General features: G+C 40.0%; 1 protein-coding gene and 1 pseudogene across 2 annotated transcripts in view; one reads left to right on the plus strand and one right to left on the minus strand.

Annotated features, from left to right (window-relative positions):
* Positions 1 to 19,273, minus strand: part of CNTRL (centriolin) — a 138,409-nt gene that overhangs the window by 57,441 nt on the left and 61,695 nt on the right. For both annotated transcript variants that reach the window (XM_004483561.4, XM_058302462.2), the window contains exons 14-15: positions 10,881 to 11,057; positions 8,466 to 8,600 (exon numbers count right to left, since the gene is read on the minus strand). In XM_004483561.4, coding sequence (XP_004483618.2) covers positions 8,466 to 8,600; positions 10,881 to 11,057 — 312 coding nt within the window. The remainder of the gene's footprint in view (positions 1 to 8,465; positions 8,601 to 10,880; positions 11,058 to 19,273) is intronic.
* Positions 419 to 3,512, plus strand: LOC139439461 (phosphatidylserine synthase 1 pseudogene; annotated as a pseudogene).

Here is a 19,273-nt window from a genome sequence, read left to right on the forward strand (position 1 = left end):
AGAGGGAAGATGCAAATAAATAATATCAGATACAATCCAATCATAAGTAAAAAGATTTAAACAGTCATAAGAAACTTCCCAAAAATGATAAGCCCAGGCTTCACAGGTGAATTTTTCCAATCATTCAAAGAAGATCTAATACAAGTATTACTCAAACTTCCAAAAAATGAAACAGGAGGGAACACAACGTAACTCATTCTATGAGGCCAAAATCGCCTTAATACCAAAGCCAGGCAAAGATAGTATAAAAAAGAAAATTTCAGACCAATTTCTCTAATGAATATAGATCCTCAACAAAATGGAAAGTGGTAGGATATAAGATTAATAAGCAAAAAATCGGCCTCGGTCCCAGCCTTCGCTGGGCGCCACACCGGGCCCGCCGCCCCACCGCTGGCCTGCAGCGGTCCGCCGCCTGCCGGGTCCCAGCCTCCGCGGGCCGGGGCCGCCGCCGCCGCCTCAGGACGGGGAGGCGGGCCATGGCGTCCTGCGTGGGCAGCCGGACCCTGAGCAAAGATGATGTGAACTACAAGATGCATTTCCGGATGATCAATGAGCAGCAAGTGGAGGACATCACCATCGACTTCTTCTACCGGCCGCACACCATCACCCTGCTCAGCTTCACCATCGTCAGCCTCATGTATTTCGCCTTTACCAGGGATGATTCTAGTCCAGAAGATAACATCTGGAAGGGCATCCTCTCAGTAATTTTCTTCTTTCTTATCATCAGTGTACTAGCTTTTCCCAATGGTCCATTTACTCGACCTCATCCAGCCTTATGGAGAATGGTTTTTGGCCTCAGTGTGCTCTACTTCCTGTTCCTGGTGTTCCTGCTCTTCCTGAACTTCGAGCAGGTTAAATCCATAATGTATTGGCTGGATCCAAACCTCCGGTATGCCACGAGGGAAGCAGATATCATGGAGTATGCCGTGAACTGTCATGTTATCACCTGGGAGCGGATTATCAGCCATTTTGATATTTTTGCCTTTGGACATTTCTGGGGCTGGGCCATGAAGGCCTTACTGATCCGGAGTTATGGTCTCTGCTGGACCATCAGCATTACCTGGGAGCTAACTGAGCTTTTCTTCATGCATCTTCGCCAAATTTCGCTGAGTGCTGGTGGGATCAAGTCATTCTGGATATCTTGCTATGCAATGGTGGAGGAATCTGGCTGGGCATGGTAGTTTGCCAATTTTTAGAGATGAGAACTTACCACTGGGCAAGCTTTAAGGACATCCATACCACCACTGGGAAAATCAAAAGAGCCGTGCTGCAGTTCACTCCTGCTAGCTGGACCTATGTGAGGTGGTTTGACCCCAAATCTTCATTTCAGAGAGTGGCTGGAATATACCTTTTCATGATCATCTGGCAGCTGACTGAGTTGAATACCTTCTTCTTGAAGCATATCTTTGTGTTCCAAGCCAGCCATCCATTGAGTTGGTGTAGAATTCTCTTTATTGGTGGCATTACGGCCCCCACAGTGAGACAGTACTACGCTTACCTCACCGACACGCAGTGCAAGCGCATAGGAACACAGTGCTGGGTGTTTGGGGTCATTGGTTTCCTGGAAGCTATTGTTTGCATAAAATTCGGTCAAGATCTCTTCTCCAGGTCCTGAGCCTCAACAGACTCCAGCACCTACAATCTGATCTATTGGACTTACCACACTCAGCTAAGATGGAGTTGAAGAAGGACAACCACCACACCATGGAGCCTAGAGTGATTACAACTGAAAATGGGAGGATTGCATCCAGCATCCATGTGGAATCTGAGCCTCCTCTTGACATAGAGGTGCAATGGACACAACCAATCCAATGTCCACATAGAAGAGGTGGCATTGGATTGGGAAAAGTGGACATGGTGGACGATGGGTATGGGGAAAGGCAGGAAGAGATGAGAGGTGGAGGCGTCTTTGGGACATGGAGCTGCCCTGGATGGTGCTTCAGAGGTAATCACCGGACATTGTAAATCCTCACAGGGCCCACTGGATGGAATGGAGGAGAGTATGGGCCATGATGTGAACCATTGTCTATGAGGTGCAGAGGTGCCCAAAGATGTACTTACCAAATCCAATGGATGTGTCATGATGATGGGAACGAGTGTTGTTGGGGGGGGAGAGGGGGGATGGGGGGTGGGGTTGAATGGGACCTCACATATATATTTTTAATGTAATATTATTACAAAGTCAATAAAAAAAAAAAAATAAAATAAAAAATAAAAAAAAATTTAAAAAAAAGATCTCTTCTCCAAGACCCAAATACTCTACGTCGTCCTGTGGCTTCTATGTGTGGCTTTCACCACTTTCCTGTGTTTGTATGGCATGGTTTGGTACGCAGAATACTATGGTCACCGAGAAAAGACCTACTCAGAGTGCGAAGATGGCTCCTACAATCCAGACATCTCCTGGCCTCATGGGAAGGGTGCAAAAGGGTCTGAAGACAGCCCACCCAAGCATTCGGGCAACAGCGAGAGCCATTCTTCCAGAAGAAGGAATCGACATTCCAAATCAAAAGTCTCCAACGGCGTTGGAAAGAAATGAAAGACTCTGGTGAATCAAAGATGATCCAGAGCGTGCCGAGAACTGAGAGGGAACCAGAACTTGTTTGGGCCTTCCTGTTAGGAGGTGAAAATGCACAGAGCAAACAGGACAAGGAGATGGAACTTTTGGGGGTCGCTGTTTGAGAGTGTCGGTCAGGCTTCCCACAGACCTGGCCATATCAGGCTGCGACCCCTTGCCACTTTGGGGTCTCTTCTAATGTCAGCACTTGGCATGCAGTCACAGGTAGCAATTCAGTGTGTTCGAAGGAAAAGGGAGCTGTTTCCTCAGCTGCCAAGTGCTGCCTTGCGCGTGGGTGTGTTGTGGATGCATTTTAAACCTCTTCATTCAGACAAGACATTAACTGTACAGTTAACGGACAGACCGGCCCCCAGGTTTTATGTTCATGAGTCTGCCTTTCCATTTGATTGATTTAAGTTCAGACTGCCTTTTTTTTTTTTTTTTAATATTGTTACTCATTTTTAAGTTAGGCTGCTTAAAAGCCCTTCAGAAGCCACTGCTAGAATTGAAATTGGGAGAGGTTTCACCTTCCTTCTAGAGAAAAAAAGGGAAGAGTTTTGTGTTACTATTTAGCAACCTCAGCTCCCTTTGTGAAACCTTCAGCCACATGGCTGGGGTGTCAGGCAGTCTAGGAAAAGGCTAGTTTCCTGGGTGGGATCCTGGGCTCCTGAACTGAGCCTTTCTTGTTCCACTCCAAATATCGTTTGTTCAGACGTATCCACAGTGCACAAAAGTCAGTCTTTTACAGGCAGTGAACACGGCGGCTTCTCCCCGCAGCCAGGTGCCTTTTACAATTTGTTTGTTTTCCTTCCATGCTGTGTTGCTGACATTGTCTTTAAATCACATGTGAGGTGCTGGTGAGTATTACTTTTTGTCTGTGCCATGCTCTAGAACATTTACCCTGATAGTTTACCACCGCTGATGGATCCCTGTTTGAAATAAAATAATTCACATTCAAGCTCGTCACAAAAAAAAAAAAAAAAAGCAAAAAATCAGTAGCAGTTCTCTACTCTACTAATAGGAGCAATCTGAGGACAAAGTCAGAAAAACAATTCCATTTACAATAGTGACTAAAAGAATCAAATATTTAGGAATAAACTTAACCAAGGACATAACAGACCTCTATTAAGAAAACTACAAAACATAGCTAAAAGAAACCAAAGAAGGCCGAAATAAATGGAAGGACATCTGTGTTCATGAAATGGAAGATTATATATTGCTAAGATTTCAGTTCTGCCTAAACTGATTCACAGATTCAATGCAATCCCAATAAAAATCCCAACAGCCTTTTTTGCAGTAATGGAAAAGCTATTATTGAATTTATTTGGGAGGGGAAGGGGCCCTGAATAACTAAAAATGCCTTAAAAAAGAACAAAGTTGGAGGACTCTTACTTCCTTTCTATAAAGCATATTACTTAGCTACAGCAGTAAAAATAGCATGGTAACTGGCAAAAAGACAGACAGATTGACCAGTGGAACCAACTCAAGGACTCAGAAACACACCCTCACATCTACAGTTAAGTGATTTTTAACAAGGCTATCAAATCCATCCAGCTGGCTCAGAACAGTCTATTCAACAAATGGTGCTAGGAGAACTGGATACCCACAGCTAAAAGAAAGAAAGAGGAACCCTATCTCACGCTATACAAAAATTAGCTTAAAAGGGATAAAGGACTTAAATATAAAAGCTACAACCATAAAACTCCTAGAAGAAAATATAGGGAAACACCTTCAAGATCTCGTGGCAGATGGTATGTTTTGTGATGTGTAGACCAGGCTTCCATTATAACCCCCAGGTTTGTTTATTTTTAGGAGGTGATGGGGTTTGAACCTGGGACTTGATGCATATGAAGCACGCACTCAACCTCTGAGCTCCACCAGCTCCACAGGGAGTGGTATCTTAAACCTTACATCCAAATCACGAGCAACAAAAGAAAAAATAGATAAATGGGACCTCCCCATAATTAAACATTTTTTCTGCCTCAAATGACTTTGTTAAAAAGGAGAAAAAGCAGCCTGCTCACTGGGAGAAAATTTTTGGAAACCACACATTTGATAAGGGTTTGATGTTCATGTTATATAAAGATATACAACACGACGATAAAATGACTAGCAAAGCAATTAAAAAATGGGCAAAAGACTTGAACAGACATTTTTCCAAAGAAAAAATACAAATGGCCAAAAAAGCACATAAGATGCTCAACATCTCTCGCTGTCAGGGAAATGCAGATCAAAACTACAATAAGATATCATTTCATGCCTTACAGAATGGCCAGTATTAAAAAGGCAGAAAACTAAAAGTGCTGGAGAGGATGTGGAGAAATGGGAATACTCCTTCACTGCTGGTGGGAATGTAGAATGGTGCAGCCTCTGTGGAGGACAGTTCGGTGGTTCCTCAGGAAGCTAAATGTGGAACTGCCATATGGTCCAGCAATCCCACTACTAGGAATATATTAAGAACTAAACGCAAAGATGCAAATAGACATTTGTACACTGATGTTCATAGCAGCATTATTCAAAATTGCCAAAAGATGGAAACTACCCAAGGGTCCATCAGCCAATGAATGGATAAACAAAATGGTATATATGTATACAATGGAATACTATTCAGGTAGAAGAAGAAATGACCTTGGGATGCACATGACCATATGGGTGAACCTTAAGGACATTATGTTGCATGAAATAAGCCAGACACAGAAGGAAAAATATTGTATGGTCTCACTAACATGAACTAAATATGATGAGTAAACTCATGGAAGTTAAACTATAGAGTATAGGTTACTAGGAGACAGTATGCGGGTTGAGAAGGGGGAGCTGATGCTGAATGTATGTAGAATGTTTAATAAGAGAAATTGTAAATGTGGGGAAATGGTTATAATTGATGGCAACACATAATAGTATAATCAACACCACTAATTTATAAATGTAATTGTGGCTGAAAGGGATAGTCTAGGGAGGTTAATATCAATTGAAAGAAAGCTGGAGGATAATCTAGGGACTGTATTACATAGTGTTTTCAGTGGTGGATGATGATTGTGGTTAACAGTACCAATACAATAATGTTCTTCTATTACAAGGTGTTAAGAATATGGAGATACATGGGAAAATATAACTACTTTAATGTACAGAATATAGTTAACAGTAATTTTGTAATTTTTTTCTCTGTCCAGTTCCTTTATATTTAAATTTTTAAAAATTTTAATATTGTAATACTTTTACAGCAATAACAAAGAAGGTACTAAATCAATGATAAGAGTCAATAATGGTAGGGGCATAAGGGAGTATGGGACTTTTCCTTTTGGAGTAATGAAAACATTCTAAAATGGACAGAACTGTTGATAGCACAGCTCTGTAAAGAAACTGAGAGCCACTGACTGTACATTTTGGATGGATTGTACAAGGCAGGGGACAATAGAACACAGAGAACCCCGTGGCAAATGACTGTGGTTAACAGTACAAATATGAGAATGTACTCTCGTGAACTATAACAAATATACAATACTAAAACATAATGTTAGTAATAGGATGGTTTGTGGGAAAAAATACACCAAATATAAGCTATGGACTCTAGATAGCAGTAATATTATGACAGTATTCTTTCATCATTTGTAACAAACATGTCACAACAAAGTAAGGCATTGGTGGTGGAATCCTCTATGGTATGATGATTGTTTTGTTAATTCACAACTTCTCAAATAAAAAAATATATAACTCTCTGTGTAAAAACAAAAATCAGTTATGGATATGGTCCATTCTGAGGCAAAATTCCTCTGTCTGATAGACCTGTGAAACCTATAAAACAAGTTACCTGCTTCCAATATACAATAATGGGACAGACATGGAAAGACATTCCTGTTTCAGAAAGGAGAAACTGGAAGGAAAACGGGGTCACAGGTTCCAAGCAAGTCCAAACATCAGCAGGGTAAACTCCTTTACATTTCAAGGTCTGAGAGTCATCTGTGGATCAATGTTTTACCCTCTGGGCCCAGAATACACTATCTGGACAGGCTGGTTTCCAAATTATCAGTTGTTCATTTCTTGGTGCTCAACAGTTCAATACTCAGTTTATCTCTTTCCTCTCTCATTTCATTATAAGCTGCAAGAGATACCAAACTGTACTTTTCACACTTAGCTTAGAAATCTCAGCTAAATATCTAAGTTCATCGCTTATAAGTTCTGCCTTCCATCCAACACCAGAACACAGTTTTGTCGAGTTCTCTGCCATTTTATAAAAAGGACCACCTTTCTTCCAATTTCCAAAAACACATTCATCACTTCCTTCCAAGGCCTCATGAGAGGTACCTTTAACATCCATATTTCTACTGACAGTTTCTTCACAGCAATCTAGGATTTTTCTATCAAGTGGCTCACAATTCTTCCATCCTCTACTCATTATCCAATTAAAAGCCATTTCCACATTTTTAGATATTTGTCATAGCAGCACCCCTTTCCAAAACCGAAAGCTGTTTTAGTTTCCCAGCTGCTAAAACAAATACCATATAATGTGTTGACTTAATGGGAATTTATTAGCTCATGGTTTCAGGGGCTAGAAGACTTGCCTCCTCCTGGGGTTGGTATCTTCTGGCTAGCTGGCAATCTTTGGGGTTCCTTGACATTTCTTTCACATGGCAATGCACATGGTGGCATCTTCTTCATTCCTTCTGGGTTGCAGTGACTTCTGGCTTACTTCTCCCACTTCATCTCCTTCCATGCCCAATTTCCTTTGCTACATGGACTTTGGCTATATTGGATTAAGGCCCATTTTCATTCAGTTTGGGTACTACTTAACTAAAATCTTCCTCAAAGTCCTATTTACAAAAGGGTTCATGCCCAGAGGACCAGGAGTTGGGACATGAACAGGTGTTTTGAGGGGAACATGATTCAATATCCAATGCCCACACAACTCACACAATAACACATGTAGAAACCATGTACATATTTTACTATATTTGCTTCAGAAGTAGAACGTTGGGAAAGGGGGAGAGAATTTGGGTGAGCTTTATTTACCACAAATCCTCCAGCATAGCTTTTTGGAAACCTTCCCCCAAAACTTTATGTCTGATGAAGTATAACAGCTGCCACCTCAGCCAGCCAAGTAGCCCCTTGCCTTAGATTTGGAGACCCGAGTGTTGATACAGGTCTGTATTTGTTCAGACACCTGTTTGCTTTGATGGAGTTTAATTATGTGGAAAATACTGTCCACCTGCTTCTCCTGCAGTTTAATGAGCAGATTAGTATGACAGTAGCAGTAAAAATATCCTGCCAAAGAAAACTCTCACAAATGCAAAGTAATTGGTTTTTTTCAGGCCAGTAAAAAGAATTTATTGGGAAATGGGGGAAAAGAACAGAACTTGCTGAGAAATGGAAGAGAAGGATGGAAATACCCACTGAGATCTGATGCAGGCTCCTCTAGGCAGAGAGAGCTGTAATTTACTGTAATAGCATCCTTTCTGAGAAGGGGATTGTGAAAATTGTTTACAATTAAGAAATCCTCCTGCAACCCACTCTACTTAAATTCCTGGATGACAACAAAGGTATTTCAATGGAAGAAGAATGTACCAATCTGATCATTTTAGCTCAGTCTGGTGACAAATCTGCTTCTAGGAGAAATATAAGATCTTTCTTTTGTCCATAAGTTTACATAGCAACACTCTCTGTATACCATTGACACACACTGCCACCATCTCTTTGCACCATCATAACAATACAAAGGATATTTATATTAATAACTGCTATAATGAAGGTCTCACAAGGAATAAAGGCTATAGTGCTATTCCACCCAGAATTCCTTTCTTTCTAATTATTCAAGTCGCTCACTACATGCTAGAGTAGATTGTCAGGTGCCTGCCTGAAGAAATCACCATCTTTGGATGGCCTATATAAGGACATTTTATGAACCACCAAACTCTACCTGCAGCTGTTTAAGTTGCGTGCAGAGCTCACTGTTCTCTTGTTCCTTTTCCTCTGAGAACTGGGCTTTTCCAAGAGCATTTTCAAGGGCTTGCCGTTCCTTCTCAAGTTCTGCTTGAAGGGTTGATCTTTCTAACTAATGCCATAGGAAACAATGATATGAAAATGTAAAATAGCAATAATTTAAGATCTATCTCCCACAATTCCTCATTAACCTTGGTTTTATAACTCAGTTTTATGTTTGCACTCTCAAATTTAAAAACACAAGATTTTTTTCACAAAACCCCTTAAACTATTAATATTTAATATGGAGTAAGCTTCAGAATCAGCCCAGCCCTGATACACCAAATCAGAATCTCCAGATGAAGCCAAACACCTACCTTTAAAAGCTGTGTGTGGTCCCATAATTACTGTCCTCCTTTCCCTCAGACCAGTATTTCGCAAAGTGTGATCTTCACATCCTTACATCAAAACCACTTGGTGTGCTTGTTAAAAATGCAAATGCCTAGATACCACTTCAGATTTAAAGAGCCAGAATTTCTAGTGTAGGGCCAAGGAATCTACATTTAACAGGTACAACAAGTGATTTTATATAACTAAAGTTTACCAATCAGAGATTGATAGATCTGTAGGTCAGAACAAGATCTGTGATGCTCTCAACATGTGACTTGAAGACCAGTCCTGACAACTCTGGTGCTTGCTAGTGGTGGGGTGAGTGAGACTGTCCCTTTCCACAAGTGAATCTGTGAGAAGGCCAGGCCATTTTGTTGGGACATATGAGAAAAAATTAAGGAAAATATAAGTACACAGAACAATGCATTTCAAGCTAGTAAGAACTGGCTTGACAACTTTTAAAAGAGGAGAATTTATGTGAAAAGATAAGTCATCAAAATTTTTTACTATTATTTAAAAATATGTATTACATGCCATTTTATTTGTTTTTCCCTACTTCCTATTTTCTGAGACTTTGATCTTGTCAAATGTAATTATATAAAATATGGTACTCTTAAGAAATGCTATTCTGACATTTGGCAGGGGATCACATGATATTTAATAAGTAAAGAAATACAAATTAACATAACTACTATAAATAAGTTATGTCTATTCTTGGTTTATTTTCTATATGAATACTATATATGAATGCTCTTTTAAATGTTCTCTGGTGATTCAAACTATCGTATTTTCTTTCATTTCCATCCAACAAGCACATATTGACCTTTCTCATGTGCCAGGAATTGAGAAAACAGAAATAAACAGATTCAATCTGAGCATTCATAAAGCTCTGCATCTAGGTGGGGAGACAATCTAAAGAGATGATTATTATACAGCATGATAAAATGCCTTGACCCAGCACATACTATAGGAAAACTGAAGCAATGTCTAGAACCCAGATTTTCAGGAGAGAGCAAAGGTCAGGGTGGTCTTCCTGGAATACAGTGCAGACTGCCTGGTTAATAAACTTAAACAGAATTCTATACTTAATCTAAAAGAGAAGATACTATAATTGTTTATACTAATGGCGAACATTTCAACTTCATTAGACCCTCCAAATCCCCCTACATTCTCCCTTGTCTTTCTCTTCCCATGATGTATCATTTCACTCTTTAGCCATTATCTTAACCAGAAGTACCATTGCCTGGATACTACATCTTCCTTCCCTGTACTTGTTCCAGGACTGCCTACTTCTACAGAAGAAAGTAACACCACCGGAAAGATTGGTAGCACTGCAAATTTACGGTCACCAACCCTAACCGAGACCTCAACATTACCCAGCAACTCTACAATGTGACCTATATACTACATTACCTTTTTAAGCCTTCGCTGAAACATCTTCCCTGATCTCCCCGTCTCCTGTACAGAACCCTATCTGTTTCTTTCCCCCATGCCTGCTCACCTAGTGGACTGCCAGCTCCATAAGGACAGTATTGTGCCTGTGCTATTCTCTGCAACATTCACAGTGCCTGGCCTTCAGTGGCCAAAGTATTTGTTGGATGAATAACTGTTTCTCTAGATTGCAAGTGTAATTTAAACTAGTGGATATTTCATCTAACAATAGAAAACAACAAAATGAAATTTAACCTCAACTTAAAAGTAGTCTCTTAAAGCTGTTCTGAGAAAGAAAAATTACAATTTTTTGACTATCAACTGCTTTGTGCTTTCATACCCATTATCTCACTTATTCTGCCCTAATCCATTTCACAGAAGAGAAACTGGCTCAGAGTTATTAAGTGATTTTGACTTACCCACTTTCACACACAAGAGTAGTATTTCAACTTGGAAGGTCTGAGACCAAAATGTGCCCTTCCATCAGTCCATATACATAAAAAAGGTTTCATCTTAAAGTAAAACATAACAGAAGGAAGGCTGATTTCTTAAGGCTACTGATTTTCCAAAACAGTTTTATCCTTCTACTTACCTGGCTAAGCTGTGTTAGTCTTTCCAACTCTTCCTTGAGCTGATTGGCTTCAGCATCCCTCATTCTTAGCTGAGCCTCTAGCTCAACCTCATAAGCACTGAGATCTCCCTGGGCCTGCTGCAGGGATGTATTCACCTCATGCTGCTCCTGGAGGGCACTTTCTAGCTCTGCAAGCTCCTGGAAAATTTCAGTGTATGTTTAACTATAGAACCCACTGTACTGCTTAAGCATCTGCAAGTCATTACAAGTAACTCAAGCACTATAAACCAAACACTGGCCTGCCATTGCCAGCCTGGCATAGAAAGTTTTCATTAAGCAATATGACGAAGCTTCAGGCTATGCATATCCAGGTTGGAAAATAAAACCTTAACCAAATGTAATTTTTCAAAAATCAGGAAGCTACCAATATGTTCTTTTCCAAAGTAACCAGTTGTGTGAAACTTTAAATGAGTCTGACTACATAAGAAGGAAGAAAAGAAGGAAAAAAAAGAGAGGGAGGATAACATTTATGGACCTATTTTCCATCAGACATTGTGCTAAATATTTTCATATCCATTATGTCATTGAATCTTTACAATAACTGTGCAAGGCAAGGTATTATTGTCCCTGATTTACAGAAAAAGAACTGGAGAATGAGAGTTGACTAAACTGCATATGATTCTGTAGCTAACAAGGGATAGAATCAAGATATGATCTCTGACTCCAAAGCCCATACTCTTTCTATTATCAGTACTACTTTCATTTATCAGAAGAATAAAATGGGATTGGCACCCTCCAATCGTAAGAGTGATATAGATAGTGTAACTTCAACAAGTGCTAATAGGGATATAAATACATATTGATTAGCATATCACAGTTGTGATTCATTTCTGCCTGACTGTTTTGGTCATTACAGCTTTTATCTATTTACTAGGATTCTTAAGTAATTTAGATTAAACTATTCTGGATTAAGTAGGAAGATCCTATGATGAGAACTTCTACAAAATAGTTTCTCAACTACATAGCCAACTAAATTTCAAAGACTATCTGCAGCCGAACATTTGGGCTGCTCTTTCAAAATGTAGATTCCACATATAATGAACAAAGGATTACTATCTACGATATATAAAGAATTCTACAAATGACTAAAGAAAAAGGCAATACAAAAGGGAAAAATGGACAAAGAATATGAACAGAGAATTCATATAAAAGGAAACCTGAATTGCTAATAAATATATGAAAGAAGGTCAACCTGTCGGGTAGTCAGGGGAAAATGCAGTTTAAAATAAAAGATACATTGAGGAGACGCAAGGTGCAGTTTAAAATAAAAGATACATTGGGGAGACGCAAGGAAGCTCTAACCATCAGCTTGACCCACAGGACAACTAGCAGTCAGCCAGGATCTGTCCAGATCAACTGTTTGGGGGACTCTAGAGACTAGAAGAACCCAGTACACCAACCAGGGAAGAACAGGAAGAGTAGAATGACCATCTGTGGTGAAGATTTGTGAGTAGATCCCCCAGGTTGCAGAGGTGGTTGCCCAACTCCCACTGGTGAGGAGGGCCACCTCAGACCCACTACCAGTCTCAAAGCAGAAGCTCTCTTTCCCAAAAGCAAGGGAGGGGGAGTGGCCTGCCACCAACCACAGCTGTTAACTGACAAATCTTGAGCACAGCTGACATTTAAACCTGCCCAAGCAACCAAGAAGCCAGCAGCATTTGTGCTGTCTCCATCCTTGACAGGAATGGAAACAATGGTAACTGGAAAACATACCTGTCCCCAGGGTAGTAGAGATCAGACCCTGTGAGCCCAGTTTTCGAAAGCTATTGCTCAGACCCCCACACCCAGAAGGAGTGAAAACTGGGTGCAGTTTGGGCACTTTCTTGGGGCAGAGCAGGCATATTCATACTGGGTCCCAACACCCCCTGGAAGGAAGGGAAGCACATACTCTCTTGCGGGCAGTGAGGGCAGATTCACCCAGCCCACTGTGAAGGGCTGCTGCACACTGGGCTCCAAGGTGCCCCTGGACAGAGAGGGAGGACGTGGTCTCCAGCATGCAGATTCAGCCCGCCTACATGGTGCCCCTGGATGGAGAGAAGAGGTGCACTCTCTTGCAGGCAGGGCAGGCAGATTCACCCTGTCCACCATTAAAGGGCTGCAGCACATTTGACCCCAGTGTGCCTCTGGGCAGAGAGGAAGTGCATCCTCTCTTGGGCAATGCAGACAAATTCACCCAGCCTACCGTGAATAGCTGCTGCACACTTATCCCCAAGGTGCCCCAGGAAGGAGAACCTTCTGATCACTCTCAAGACAGTGCAGGCACGTCACCTCACCCACCTGTGTGGAGAGGGAACCAGCACAGGGAATGGCAGTTGATCTGAGAACTCAGATCTCAGGTGCTGGGGAGCTGTGCAACAGTTTCATCCCAGGTAGGCTGGCAACCTCAGCCTCACCCACACCCCTATGAGGAGCTAAGTCAGTTAAGAATTAAAGGCACAGAATAATTGTAGGGCAGCAAGGAACAAGTGGATACAGAATGCTACCTGCTAGGTACTTTAAAAGAGCCTAGATTGGGGGAGACAACAAAGAGAAGATTGGAGGCATATAGGGTTTCTTCTCTAGAGCATATTGGAATCCATCTATACTCCCTTCGTAGGTCCATTGAGCCTGTTTTGACTGGGAAACCAGAGCTGGGAAGGTTGTCTCCAGGAGGATACTTCTCCCAAAATTAGCCCTCCAGAAAATAGCAGCAAGAGAAGACAGAAGGAGTATTAAAAATATACAGAGGCAAATATAAAAAACAAACAGAGCAAACATTCACAGAGGAGGAACAGAGGAAGCTTTAGCAAAAAGCCAATGAATAAGAAAGTCATAGGCTAAAGAAAGAAATTGAGCACAGAATAAATGCATAAAAAAATCAGATATCAAGACTCCAGCAAAATACTACAAGCAATACTAAGAAACAGGAAGATATAGCTCAGCCAAAGGAACAAATTAAACTTTCAGATAAAATGCAGGATTTGAGAAAACTAATCATGGATATCCAAACAAATCTCCTTAATAAATTCAATGAGATGGCTAAAGAGATTAAGGATATTAAGAAGACACTGGGGAAGCAGATTTGGCTCAATGGATAGAGCATCTGCCTACCACATGGGAGGTCCAGGGTTCAAACCCAGGGCCTCCTGAACTGTGTGATGAGCTGGTCCATGTACAGTGCTGATGCGGGCAAGGAGGGCCGTGCCACGCAGGGGTGTTCCCCGCATAGGGGAGCCCCATGTGCAAGGAGTGTGCCTTGTAAGGAGAGCTGCCCAGTGTGAAAAAAGTGCAGCCTGCCCAGGAAAGGCGCTACACACACAGAGAGCTGATACAGCAAGATGATGCAACAAAAAGAGACAGAGATTCCCCATGCCACTGATAAGAATACAAGTAGACACAGAAGAACACGCAGTAAATGGACATAAAGAGCAGATACTGGGGGGAGGGGGCGGGAAAAGGGAGAGAAATAAATAAAAAATAAATCTTAAAAAAAAAAAAGACACTGGCTGAACACAAAGAAGAATTCGAAAGTTTGCAAAGAAAAGTAACAGCTCCTATGGTATTGAATGATACAACAGAAGATATAAAAAATACACTGGAGGCTTATAATAGATTTCAATTGGCTGAGAACAGAATAAGTTAGTTGGAAGGGAGAGCATGTGGTTTTGAAAAGACAGGCAAACAGAAAGAGAAAAGAATGGAAAAAATGGAACAGGGGTCTCAGGGACCTGAATGACAGCATGAAACACACAAACATACATTATAGGTGTTCCAAAAGGAGAAGAGAATGGAAAATGGGCAGAAAAAATATTTGAGGAAATAACCAAAAATTTCCCAACCCTTATGCAGCAGTTTGATGTGGTTATGAATTCCAAAATTAGATACTGGATTATGTTTGTAATCTGATCTGTACCTGGGCCTGACTAAGTTATGATTAGGGCTTTAATTGGGCCACATCATTAGGGTGTTGAGTCCCCGTTCCTTGGTGGGTGGGGACTCACAGATAAAAGGCATGGCAAAGGACAGAGTTGTGGGTTTTCTGATGTTGGAGTTTTGATGTTGGAGTTTGATGCTGAAGAATTAAGCTGGAGCCCCAGGAAGTCAGCATGCAGAGGAAAGAGAAGCCAGCCCCAGGAAGGAAGAAACCTTGAACCCAGAGAAAAGCAAGCCCCAGGAATTTAGGAACCCAGGAAGCCTGAACCCTCACAGACGTCGGCAGCCATCTTGCTCCAACACATGAAAACAGACTTTGGTAAGAGGAAGTAACTTATGCTTTATGGCCTGGTATCTGTAAGCTCCTACCCCGAATAAACACCCTTTATAAAAACCAACCAATTTCTGGTATTTTGCATCAGCACTCCGTTGGCTGACTAAAACACCTTATGAAAGAGATAAATATTAATATCCAAGAAGGACAACATACACTCCAAAATACCTACTATTCAGAAAGTAAAATGCCAGAGATAGAGAATTCTGAAAGTAGCAAGAGTAAAACAATTTATCACATACAAGGAATGTTCAATAAAGTACCAATTTCTCACTAGAAACCAAAGAGGCAGTGGTATGATATATTAAAGGTTCTGAAAGAGAAAAACTGCCGGCCAAGAATTCTTTACCCAGGAAAACTGCCCTTCAGAATGGAGGGTGAGTTTAAAGTCTTCATAGATTAAAAAAAAAAAACTAAAAGATTATGTCACCAAGAGATCAGATTTATAAGGGAATGCAGCAACCTGAAAGGAAAAGACAGGAGAGAGAGGCCTGGAGAAGAGTGTAGAAATGAAGATTAGTAACGGTAACCAAAAGGGTAAAAAGACAGATAATAGTAAGATAGGTCAGTGGAAAGTCAAAAGATATAATGGACAAAGTAAGTAATGCCTTTACAGTAATAACATTAAATGTTAATGGATTTAATTCCCCAATCAAAAGACATGATCTGGCAGAATGGATGAAAAATATCAGCCATCCATGTGCTTTCTACAAGAGACTCACATGCAAGAATACAAATAGACTGAAAGTAAAAGGGGAGAAAAAGATATTCCATGCAAATAGTAATTAAAAAAAAAAAGAGGTGGAGTAGCAATACTAACATTGGATAAAATAGACTTTAAATACAAAACTGCTGTAGGAAATGAGGAAGGACATTATATATTAATAAACGAGCCAATTCACTAAGAAGAAATAACAATAAATAATACTTATTCATTTAACCAGGGTGCCCCAAAATACATGAGGCACACACTTGCAAAACTGAAGAGAGAATAGATGTTTCTACAATAATAGTTAAAGACTTCAATACAACACTCTTATCTTTGGATAGAACAACTAGACAGAGGATCAACAAGGAAACAGAGAAGTTGAATAATATGATAAATGAATTAGGTCTCACAGATACATATAGAACACTGCACCCTGTAACAGCGGGACATACATTCTTCTCAAGTGCTCATGGATCTTTCTCCAGGATAGAGCATATATTGGGTCACAAAACAAGACTCATCAAATTTCAAAAGACTGAAATTATACAAAGCACCATCTCTGATCATAATGGGGTGAAGTTGGAAATCAACAACAGGTAGAGAAAGTGAAAGCTTACAAATATATGGAGATTAAACAACAAACTCTTAAACAAGCAGTGGGTCAAAGAAAAAATCCCAAGAGAAATCAGTAAATACCTCAAGACAAATGAAAATGAGAACACAACACATCAAAACCTATGGGATGCAGTGAAGGCAGTGTTGAGAGGGAAATTTATAGCCCTTGATACTTACATTAAAATAGAAGAAAACAGCTAAAACCAAAGACCTAACTGAACACCTGGAGAAAGTGGAAAAAGAACAGCAAACCAACCCCAAAGCAAGCAGAAGGAAAGAAATAAAGGTTAGAGCAGAAATAAATGAAATTGAGAACAAATAAAACAAAACAATGGAGATGCAATAAAACCAAACATTAGTTCTTTTAAAATATCGATAAATTTGACAAGTCCTACACTAGACTAGCAAAGAAAAAAAGAAGATACAAATAAATAAAATCAGGAATGGGGGGGGGCATTATACTGACCCCACAGAAATAAAAAAGATCATAAGAGAATACTATGGAAGTATAGAAAGAAACTAGACAATGTAGACAAAATGGAAAAATTTCTGGAAACACACATACAACCTACACTGACCCTAGAAGAAACAGATGTCAACAAACCAATCACAAGTAAGGAGACTAAAACAGTCATCAAAAACCTCCCAGGGAAGCGGATTTGGCTCAACTGATAGAGCATCCACCTACCACATAGGAGATCCAGGGTTCAAACCCAGGGCCTCCTGACCCATGTGGTGAGCTGGCCCACACACAGTGCTGATGCACGCAAGGAGTGCCATGCCATGCAGGGGTGTTCCCCACGTAGGGGAGCCCCACGCACAAGGAGTGCACCCCTCAAGGAGAGCTGCCCCAGGCGAAAAAGGGCAGCCTGCCCAGGAGTGGCACCATGCATATGGAGAGCTGATGCAGCAAGATGACGCAACAAAAGGAGACATAGATTCCCAGGGCTGCTGACAAGAATGCAATCGGACACAGCAGATGGACACAGAGAGCAGACAAGGGGGGTGGGGGGAAAGCAGGGAGAGAAATAAATAAAAAATAAATCTTTAAAAACAAAAACTCTCAAAAATGAAAAGGCCAGGACCAGATGTTTTCACAGGTGAATTGTACCAATCATTCGAAAAAGAATTAATGCAAACGTTGCTCAAAAATATAGAAAAATAGAACAGGAGGGAATGCTACCAAACTCATTCCAGAAAGCCAATATCATCCTAATACCAAAGCGGGATAAAGATAAGATGAAAACAAAAAATTATATAACAATTTCTCTAATGAATATAGATGTAAAAATCCTCAAAAGCAACTGCTAATCGAATTCAAGCAAATTAAAGGAATTACAGCACATTAAAGGAATTACACATCATTATCAAGTGGATTTTATCCCAGGTATGGAACCGTAGTTCAACACAAGGAAATCAATCAAAGTAATAGATGACATTACTAAATTGAGGAAGGAAAATCACATGATCATTTCGATTGATGTGGAAAAGGTATTTGACAAAATCCAACATCCTTTCTTGATGAAAACTCTCTGAAAGATAGGAATGGAAGGAAATTTTCTCAATATGATAAAGTGCATACAGTAAAACCCCACAGCTAATATTGTACTTAATGGAGAAAGACTGAAAGCTTTCCTGCTGAGATCGGGAACAAGCCAAGGATGCCCACTATCACCACTGTTATCCAAATTGTGCTGGTCAACATGTGATTATATCAAATACGATTGATTGTATGCTTTATTAATATATACCAATAAAATTGATTTGTTTAAAAAAATATTTTTTTGTGCTAGAAGTCCTAGCTAGAGCAATTTTTTGCTAGATAAAAGAAATAAAAGGTGCACAAACAGGACAGGAAGAAGTCAAACTTTCACTACTTGCTGATAACATGATCCTATATCTAGAAAATCCTGAAAAATCCAAACAAAGCTTCTAGAACAAACAGATGAGGTTCAGCAAAGTAGTAGGATACAAGAGTAATACTAAAAAATAAGTAGTGTTTCCACATACTACTAATGAGCAATCTGAGGAGGAAGTCAGGAAAAAAATCCTATTTACAATAGAGACTGAAAGAATCAAATATTTAGGAATAAACTTAACCAAGAACATAAAGGACTTGTATTCAGAAAACTACAAAATATTGCTAAAAGAAACCAAAGAAGACTTAAGTAAGGACATTCCGTGTTCATGGATTGGAAGACTAAAACACCATCAAGAGGTCAATTCTACATAAATTTATCTACAGATTCAACACAATCCCAATAAAACCTCCAGCAGCCTTTTTAAAATAGAACTGGAAAGGGCAATTATCAAATTTATATGGAAGGGTGAAAAATATAGAAATGCTGTATGATCCAGCAATCCCGTGACTAGGAATATATTAAGAACCGAAAGCAAGGACGTGAACTGACGTTCGCACACTGATATTCACAGCAGCACTATTCACAATTGCTAAAATATGGAAATATGTCCATCAACCAAAGAGTAGATAAACAAAATGTGGTATATACATACAATAGAATGCTATTCAGCTGTAAGAAGAAATTAAATTGGATGCATAAGACAACATGAATGAACCTTGAGGATATTCTGTTAAGTGAAATAAATCAGACAAGAAAAGACAAATATTGTATAGTCTCACTTATATGAACTAAAAAGATGAGCAAACTCACAGAGGTAAATTCTAGAGTGTAAGTTATTAGGAAATTGAATGTCTGTTGAGAATAGAGCTGATGTTTAATGTACGTAGAATTTTTAATAAGGTTTATTGTAAAGGTGTGGAAA

This window comes from Dasypus novemcinctus, chromosome 8, assembly GCF_030445035.2.
Source record: "Dasypus novemcinctus isolate mDasNov1 chromosome 8, mDasNov1.1.hap2, whole genome shotgun sequence".
Classification (NCBI taxonomy): Eukaryota; Metazoa; Chordata; class Mammalia; order Cingulata; family Dasypodidae; genus Dasypus; species Dasypus novemcinctus.